Source organism: Montipora capricornis, chromosome 9 (assembly GCF_036669925.1).
Source record: "Montipora capricornis isolate CH-2021 chromosome 9, ASM3666992v2, whole genome shotgun sequence".
Lineage (NCBI taxonomy): Eukaryota > Metazoa > Cnidaria > Anthozoa > Scleractinia > Acroporidae > Montipora > Montipora capricornis.
In genome coordinates, this window is record NC_090891.1 from 39,850,426 (window position 1) to 39,860,425 (window position 10,000).

General features: G+C 41.4%; 1 protein-coding gene across 1 annotated transcript; it reads left to right on the forward strand.

The window, feature by feature from the left end:
• The first annotated feature begins 1,857 nt into the window (after positions 1–1,857).
• Positions 1,858–6,194, forward strand: LOC138015386 (uncharacterized). Its single transcript, XM_068862402.1, has 3 exons — positions 1,858–2,129; positions 4,577–4,972; positions 5,668–6,194. The coding sequence occupies exons 1-3, from the start codon at positions 2,087–2,089 to the stop codon at positions 6,174–6,176; spliced, it is 948 nt and encodes a 315-aa protein (XP_068718503.1). The 5' UTR covers positions 1,858–2,086; the 3' UTR covers positions 6,177–6,194.
• Positions 6,195–10,000: the final 3,806 nt, after the last annotated feature.

Below are 10,000 nucleotides of genomic sequence, written 5' to 3' on the forward strand. Positions count from 1 at the left end.
CGGACCAGCACGGAGTAGTGATGGTGGGTTTCCTGACAAAGGGTACCACAATTACTGGGAGTTACTATGCTTCATGACTGCGTAAATTGCGAATCGCGCTCTTATGGCTATAAAATCCTTCCACCTCCCCCCCCCCTCCCTTCTCTTCCTTACCCTTATTCTCCTGACCTGTGGCCTGTTTCTCAAAAGTTCCGAAACTTTTCGGGCCTATTTCGGGTGCCACAATTCCCTTTATATCTTCGTAACGACGAAGCCATCAAACTTCGCAATCCTCTTTGTTTTTTTTTTTACATCAAAAACATGTAAAAGGATTAGCTTTTCAATCTAAGCAGATTGAAGTTTGACGACTGGCTTTTCGGGCCCGAAAAGTTACCGGGACTTTCGAGAAACAGGCCCCTGGCACCATCTGACTCTCACCTGTTTCCAACCATGTAGTCATTTTTAAAGGGAACACGTTTCCCAGATGATGAAACACTGATTTCCGAAGTGAAGTCGTGGCTTGAGGCTCAACCCACCTACTTTTACAAACAAGGTGCCCGTTTCTCGAAAGTCCCGAAACTTTACGGGCCATTTTCGGGTGTCACAATTTCCTTTGTATCTCAAGAACGGAGAGGATGTAAGTCGTCAAACTTCACAGTTATTTTTCTTTTTGTTACCTTAAAAATACGTTAAAAGATCGGCTTTCCAAAACAAGCGGTTGGCAGTTTCACAAATTGGCTTTTCAGGCCAGAAACGTTTTCGGGACTTTTGAGAAACGGGCCCAAGGTCTCCAGAGTTGCATAAAACGATGAGAAAAGTGTATAACTAAAACGATCCTAATTAGCTCCTGTTCGTGTTAGCGCTGGTCCAGATGAGGAGATGATTGAGCGATGCACGGCGCGGTGGAAATTCTAACGCAACGGAAAGCGGTCGCAAACAAACAGGGTCGACTGAGATTAATTTAAATTTAAAAAATTACGCTTAAGTCAGGATTTAATGAGATTCAAGCCAATCGAACTATGAAGCCTTGTTTTTCGTGTTTTCGTGAAAAGGCGTGATGATATGAATCAAGAGTCATACGATGGACTCTTGTTATCAGAAACTGTTTCTGGTAACACTGTTGCTTTCGATAAAATCTGTCAAAGGTTTTTTCTCCAATTCAAGGAACATAAAAATGTCTATTGAAACACAGTGATATTGCAGATTGTACTGAATTAAAAGCCATTTTAAACAACATGTATTGTACTCTATTTTATTGTGGACAACGTCAAAACTTTAGTTGCTTTTCTGCACTCATTGCGGACCACGTGAAACGACCACGTAACAACACTTAATTACAATGCCTAATGCTTTTTTCACGAGCAAAATTCTAATCTGGGTTGGTATTTTAATCGCGAATTAAGCATTAATCGCGATCGGCTTTCGAACAAATGGACCCTGATCTATTTCGCTCTCGTTGAATGTTGTTTTGTTTTCATTTGATGTCCCATATAATCACCAAAAATAGAACTCGTCTTTATCACTAAAGTAATCTCGAATTCAATAACTGTAAGATAACCATCAACTTTACGAGATACCAAAAATAATACGTATTAGTAAATTATGAAAGAGTTTATTTTCAACTGTTTTGTTGTGTTGAGTGATTGTTGTCGCAAGTTAAACGTTGTGTACAAAGTGGGCGCCGAAATACACCGCTAAAGATAAAACGGAAAATATCAAAGGATGCCTTCCTTGCCGTTTTTTCGACTCACGAAGGTTTGATTCCTATCTGATCACGTCAAATTCTGCAAACATCACATATTGTTTTACGCAAAGTAATGTTTGCAGTTCCATTTTATCGCTGTCACTTCACGAGGTCATTAGAATTCAAGATTTCTTGGTGGTCTTCGCGAACAATCCATTTTACACTAAAATTGTTTGCACAGACATTTAAAGTTCTTCTGACTTCACGATTGCGTTTACGACGATGTATCGAATTTCGGCGACTTTGCTCTAATCTGGCGGATCCTTGCCTGGGAGAAAAATCCTTTGACAACTGTCCCGACAACAGAAGTTCGTTCGGGAGTTTATCACAGGCTGTTTTCTGTGACTTGATGGACCCTTTGAGATGAATTGCAATATGCTCTTGACTCTTGTAGCGATTGGCTTGCGTGAGTATTTTCAGCAAAACTTATTTCAATTCAATTGCTTTTTCTTATCAATGTGTAGAAGATAATTACCAATCTCACAAAATGTACTTCTTCGATGTAAATCGAAGCGGCGATTTAAGGAACTGTTCGGTTGCTGTTTCAAACTCAATCTTACCCTAGCGTGACCATTTTGTTTTCGTGCGTAGATGAAGTTAAAAGTTGAATTAATTAATAGGTTCAAATTGTCCATTAACAGCATGTCAAAAGAGCAAAAGGTATCAATTAGAAAGAAAAAGAGGTTGTCTTCGTAACCTCCTCAAAGTTTAATTGCCGAAAGTAGGCTGAAAATGTAATGTTCAAACATCCCTTGGAATTTGATTAAAATAATCGGGGTTTTGATGACATTTCCGTTGAGGTTCGTCATGAACAACACGAACATATTACTCTTTTATGTACGAAAGCACACACCATGGTATCCGTGTCGCCCCACCGGTAGCTTACAGAGATTTATCCGTGTTCAAGAATTCTCAAACTTGTTTGGCATGCTTTCGACTGCCACTGCATGAAACACACTACCGCCTTCTGTCCCACACAAAGCGTCTTTGACTCTCCATTGTGGAGTAACCACCCACCCACCCGTAGAAGGTGACTTATCCTGCCGTTGTTCAGGGGTTGTTCAGTGAAGAGAGGACAATTTCGAGCAGACGTTTCAGTGATAACCTAACAGGATCTCGAAGTCGTCGCTTTTTGTTTTGGAAATGGGATTTATAGCCACATTAGTGTACTCAACTCTCCCGTCAACTTTAATCCACTGCAAGTTATGTACTTAAAATGAGACAAACTCACGTAATTTCAAACGCGCTTAGGAGGAGTCAAGTGACTAATTAGAAACGGAAGAAACGGAGATTTCTTCATTTTTAGTTCCATTGGACACAAATTTTGGATAAGGAGCCGAATGAAATTCTCCAAAAGACGATCGTTGCTGACGTCAGTGTTTGCAAACTCACACAACAGTAATAGCAATTACAATTAATTGGCGAACTTTGATAAGAAACGGACAGAAGCAAACTCCTTTAAAAGATCAACTTACAACTTCTCGACCTTCGCATGCGCATCTACACAGAAAATTGTCAAGGCTGTTAGGGACAGTTCACATCTAATTCCAGTAACGTCAGCTAATTTGATGTTTTTTTTTAATTTTTTGTTTACTTTTAGTTAGAGTGTTTTCACTGACGTGATCAGTGGAATCAGAGAGGATTTTCATGCCTTTATGAAAATCAGCATTCCTGCCGTTTCACTGAAGGCGTAGCTAAATCTCTCTAACAAAAACTTCAATGCCTCTGCGCGTGAGTTTTGTACTTTTGTACATTTCCCGTTCTTACCTGCCATGTGAAAAGCCCTATTAGGGTTTAAGCAACGACCATGGCGACGGCAACAACAACGCCACAAAACAATGATATCACTGGTTAAAAGTGCATGAATAACCGTCCTGCACGTGCAGCACGGATTTTAGTACACATTTTTGAGGTATTCTGCGCAACGAAGACGTGAAATCGTCGGAGTTAAGCCGAGACACACTCGCAGCGCAGCGACAGGCCTATTGTAGGTCTCTGTGACAAGTCGCTGCGTGTGTACTACTTGCAAAACAAGTCGCTGCGACACGACGCCTGTACGGTGCGAACTAGTTTTCTAATTCAATATGGCGGACCACATGACGCTGTCTCGTTGGTTCATTTATATTTTGTCGCAGCGACTTGTTGCCGGAAGTGTACATACGGAGCTACAACGCTGCTTTCGCTAATTTTGTCGCTGCAATCAATCGCACGAATTCAAACTGGTTTGAATTCGTGTAACTGATCGCAGCGACAATGATTTTCTATCCGCGTCACAAGAGGACAATTGTTGCGGCGACTTGTCCCCCCGGTTTTGACGACAACGTGAAGCATGCAACAGAGAATCTTTCATTCTCAAGAGTCTTGTCATTCTCTATTTCTACTCTGAAACCACCCTTTACCAATTTATTTTTTAGGATACTCAGCCCACATTTTAGCTCTTGAAAGGGATGGAATAATCCGAACTGAAAATTATGATCGAGCAAAGTTTTGAGGTGACGTTTTCGTCGAAGTCGCCAGATTTTAAGGTCGCTAGGTACCATGGAAGACGTGAGGACATGCATAACGACAATTTTTCTTATTGTCTCTACTAATTTTAACACCATTCCTACCAATTCAGCTGGATTGGTCTGCTGTAATTGAGTAGGTTGGAATGAGGCTCGAGCGAGTTTGAAATAGCAAATTTGCACGTTTCCATGACGCCTTCGCTGAAGCCGCGTTTGTAGATCTTAAAAATCCTTAACAACGAGATAAAAATTGCACAAGATGCAAAGATTGGCGTGTATACAATTAAGGCATAAAAATGTAATAAAATGTGTTATGACTACGTTTCAATCTTATTTTTATCGTTTACAGTAGAGAGATCCACGGCAGACTGTGCAAAAAATAACACGGAGAATCACAAGATTAAATTAAATGCACAGGAAGGTCATCTTAGCAATCCTGGGTACCCTGAGTACTTTTCTGACAACATTCAGTGTACATGGTTTATCAGCGTTGCTAGGAGACATGTAATTGAACTGGAATTTGAGTTCTTCGATATTGGAAACCATACGTCTTGCTCCGAGAGAGGCGAAGGAAGTTTCCTCAAAATTCATGATGGCCCCGACCGTGACAGTAGATCGCTGGGATTATTTTGCGGTAAAACAAAACCGGAGAGAATTGTTTCCAGTGGGAGGAAGATGTTGGTCAGATTTAACGCAAAAGGTTGCACATCTACTAAATTTAAAGCAAATTATAGAGCCGTAAAAGGTAAGGGAAGTTTTAGAACGTTATTTAATCATGTTTACGCAAGAGAGAAGCTGTTGTATGAAACATCAACAACAAAGATGTTCACAAGAAAGCGACAGCATAACTGTAAGTGCGCAATACATGCATAAAATGCTGCTTAAGTAATGGTCCGGCTAAGAAGCAGGCAGAAAAACAATAGCCCGCGGCAATAGCGTCGGTTAGTTAAAATGTGCCAACATTTTTAATCAAATTAAGTTCGGCTGTTCCCATTGGTGTAAGCAGCTAAAAGCGCGAAATTTGAATTTCAATGAAAAATGTAATCGACTTGCCGTCTAAAAAATTAGATTCTGTTTCGTAGAACAAATCATTATGCCTTCAAAAACTATGTTTGTAAATATCGTCAAGATTCTATGCGCCATTTGCCGATTGGCGAATGGCGCATAGAACAATGCCCAAATTTGGCCGAGAGACAGAGATCAAGGGCATGGGGAAGAAGAAATCCAAAAAAGGCTTTTTTTTCATTTTTTTCTCATCTTTTTTCGACATTTTCCGATATTAGCCAATCAGATGCCTCGATTGGAGCAGCAGCTTCTAAGTACTTTTGCCGCTGGGCTGCCTGCTTCTTAGCCGGACCATTACTTAAACACCACTCTTTCCCACAGCATTTTTTTTCTGCATGAAGAGAAATTTCATTTTTTGATCAATTCTTATCACAGATTCTCCATCCACACTGCTTTTGATAACCGGAGTGTCCACTATCGTTGGTCTAATGGTAATCTTACTACTGTTAACGCTTTACCTAAAACGAAAACGAAGAGACTCAGACAACGAAAGCGCGTCATCTGGCTCTCAAAATCAGGAAAATCAACAAAACAGCGCATGCGTCGGGTTTGGTACATCTGAGGTAAAAGAAGAAAGCACAGATATCCAGTTTCCTCCATCAGGGAGTTATACGGAAACGCGCCAACGGTCAACTTGCGACGAAAACAATGCACTCAGTTTAGCCAGGTCTCAAAATCAACAGAACTGCGTCGCCCATGGAACATCCCAGGTGTTACGAGAAAACACAGACTTTCAGGTATATTCGGAGGCAGAAAGTACGGAAACGTGCGAACAGTCTGTATGTGATCAACAGCAAGTAAATTATTGTCAAACGAAAGAAAGGAAATTTTCACAACCTCTCGGCGCATTTGCGCGGAATAAGCTTGTGCCTGTTGTTGAATAAAAGATTATTTTGACAAAAGTCAGACTCTTTTATTTGTGTTGACTAATAGCGCAGCTCCGCGCGCCGAAGGCGCTCGCGCGGAGCACTATAGTTAAGAAAATATGGTAACCCATCGATGCTCATCGATGCGAGAAAGTTTGGTTTTAGCTATGACATCATTAGCGACTGTCCGTCCGTACGTCCGTCCGTCCGTCCGTCCACACCTCCATGTATGCCAATGTGACCTGTATCACGTAAAATGGTCGCGTCAGGGACGCCACTTACCCCGACTCTCCATCAACGTTCGAACTTCGGCAACGCTGTTGAGCCCCTTGTCTCTCTTGAGGGTGTCTATGATTTCGCCTTCCTTGCGTTGGCTCCCACAGTGTAAGATCACTTGCTGCGAGTTACGGATGCCTCACACCGCGCGCCGGTGGCTCAGTTGGTTGAGCACCGGGCTGCCATACAGGAGGTCGTGAGTTCGACTCCGGCCGGACCAACACTCAGGGTCTTTAAATAACTGATGAGAAAGTGCTGCCTTTGTAATTACACATCCACAAATGGTTAGACTTTCAAGTCTTCTCAGATAAGGACTATAAACCGTAGGCCCCGCCTCACAAATATCTTCCATGTTCATTAGTTCCCTGTAGGACGTTAAAGAACCCACACACTATTCGAGAAGAGTAGGGGCTGAAGTTCCCGGTGTTGTGGCTGTCCTCTGTGTGTATATGGGTGGGTGGGTATAGCAGGTCCACATCAGCTGAATAGCTGCCAAAACTTCAACCTGCTCAAACAAATAAATAACAAACAAACAAACAGTGTCCGGCTAGGCCCATGCGTCTTTGCCTGATTTTGTCAGTCACCCTGGGGAGGTCGCCGTAGAGCTCAGAATTTCTCATGTGGTCCTCCCAGGACACATTTAGGGCCATTCTGAGCATCCGTGTGTATACACTGTCAAGGGGTTTTTCTTCTTGCACGGACAGTGCCCATGTCTCGCATCTATATGTGAGTACGCACTCGGCTGTAGAGACGCTTGAGTCCGCGGTTTATATCCGATACTCAGATTCTCTTCATTTTATGTCTGAGCATTTAAACAAAATGGCGGATGCCGTGGTTGATTTTGATTCTTATGTCGACGTTCGTTCACGAAAACCAGGCCTTACCAATTAATCATAAAAATTACAATTAGCGAGAAAAGAAGAGCAAGTTACGAAAGAAAGGGAAAATTTGCATTAAAAGACTGACAAAGGAGGCGTAAATTGTTTAATGTCGCTCTGAAAGAAAGACAGCCTGTACACTGTTTCTATGATGATTGAAACCAAGGTTGTTATTGGTTGATTTAAACTACAACTTTGAATTGATTGGCTTGTTGAACTGTCCGATAACAAACTGCCCAAAAGCAGCCTGTCGGATAACAACTTGGTAAGTGAATTAGTGAAAAGTAGGAGTTTTTTTACATCAATCACAATCGATGTAATTGTAATTTTTATTAAGGAGGCTCAAACCAGTTTTACAGTGCGACGCGCCTCACCCAACAAAGTGTCCGCCAATTAGGATTTGTAAATTTGATTGACAGTGACGCCTCCTTGCAAAGTTCGCACTGTTTTAAGTTGAACACTCTTGCATGGGTTGTTGAGTTGACGTATTTATACGTAATTATCAAATGTGAAAGTTTGTTGGGTGGCCACGGTAAGGCGCGTTGCACTGTAACACCAAATGTTTTCACTTAATGGTAATGTTGTGATGCCACATGAAACACCAATAGATGCTTAACAAGTTACATTTTTTAATGTGACGTAACGGGTTACCATGGCAACAAGAGAGCCATCCAAAAACAGCGTATATTTTGTCTTTAAACACGCAGATCTCAAAAACGAACTCAGTGACCTTTATTTTTTTAGTGCTGGAGAGTGATTAGCACGCTATGACAAAACTTTTTGCAAAGTTTAAAAAAGCTCTCTGGAGCAGATTCATAGCCACCTTCGCAATTGAAAAACGTTAAGGTGGCTCTGAATCCGCTCCAGAGAATTTTTTTCAACTTTGCAGAAAGTTTCATCTTAGCCTGCTTATCACTTTTCAACTGGAGTCACCGAGTTCGTTTTTGAGGCATAAGCGCTTAAACAAAATCTAGGGCGTTTTTAGATGGTTCGTTTGTTGCCATGGTAATTGACGACGTCACATTAATATGTGCATCTTGTTAAACAATTATTGGTGTTTTATATGGCACCATAACATTGCCATTAAGTGAAACAGTGTTGTAGAGTTAATCTTTCTAATAACACATTCCCTCCAAATTGTTGAAGCCGGTTTGAGCCATCTTAAATGAGATATTCTAAGCCACATTGCTATAAATAAATAAATAAATAAATAAATACGTCCAGGGCTTAACTGCAGAATATCCTGCCTACTCGAAGCTGTAACCTATATTGGGTGGATACGCAGTGGAAACACCGAGCTTAGTGGATACGCGGATACGAACTCCTTTTTCTGGTTACCGGTAGTTCTCCTTTCTGTAGCGCCGAACAAAATGAGCGAAGGAGATTGATGTTATGTATTTCTCGCTCATAAAGCACGATGATCGGGTGAAAAACAATGATGTATCTTAAAACGCGATAAAATCGCATATATTTTTATGACGAGTCTGCATGCTTAGCATACGCGACCATGCAGTCCAGCCTACTCGTTGCCATAAATTAGGCCTAAATTCCCCGTGCTCTTTCTTTCGCTTTTCGCCGTTTTTTCGTCACCATCATTCAGCCTGTTTCCTCGTGCTCCCACTTGCTCTTCTTTCCGCTGCTCATCAGTATAATTTCGTCTCTTTCTCGCTCTCTGTCTCGTTTTTTGTCACTGATATTTCGCCTGTTTTCTCGTGTTCTCAGTCGCTCTCTATCACGTTGAGCCGTCGTTTTCTCGTCACCTGCTTACTGTATTTTTTCTCTCTTTTTCTCTTCTTTCCTCGTTGTGCGATATATTAAAAAAACAGTAACCGTGCGTTTCGGTTATCTTCAAAATTTTTAATAAAACGCAGTGTCAACTTTTGTGTGCTGGTCATGCAACTTCCCGCCAAAAAACGCGGGTTCCAGCAGTGGGACATTTTTTGCGAACTGGCTTACATGCGACGTTGAACGTGCGGACGCAAGATGACGTTATAACCAAATCTCGCAGCGACGGTTTCCGTTACCATACTTCCTTAACCATCGCGCGCGCGCCGTAGTCGCTTTCAGTTTGAGGTGTCTGGATCCCCGATGAAGCCCACGTAAAAAGCACGAGTTTTTGATTGCCTCCGACATAAAGCAATTTTTCCCTCCTCTTCAAAGAAAGTCTGCGTGCGAACTTTCTTCTTATGAAAATTAGTTTTCATTCATATTTAAACTAGAACTAATTAGCATCACAACAAATTCTCACTTAACTCGCTTTGAGAGTCATTGGCCTATTACGCAGCTAAATGTTTGTTAAATAAAACGATGGAGGAGCTTATTAGAATCAAGTGCTAAATACCAACCACTCTTACTGCAGAATGGTACACTGAATTTCATTGCGTATCCAAACGCATGAACGTTAATGTGGTATAAATCCGGTGATTGGATATTGGCTTAGTGAATTATTAATTAGTTTGAGAAGTTACGAGGAACGTTCTTGGTTTTTTGAAAAACGACTAAAAACTCTCGAGTCAGATTAGAAATCTAGGACATTCTCGAACATTCTATGTCGTATTTCAGGGGTTTTTTCCGAAAAATACAGTGCGGAAGGAATCAAACATAATCCTCAAAGAGTATGGTCAATTTAAAAGAGAAGGGAGTGGATGAGCCTCCCTTTAACAAGGAGACAGGACCGTGGTCGAAGCT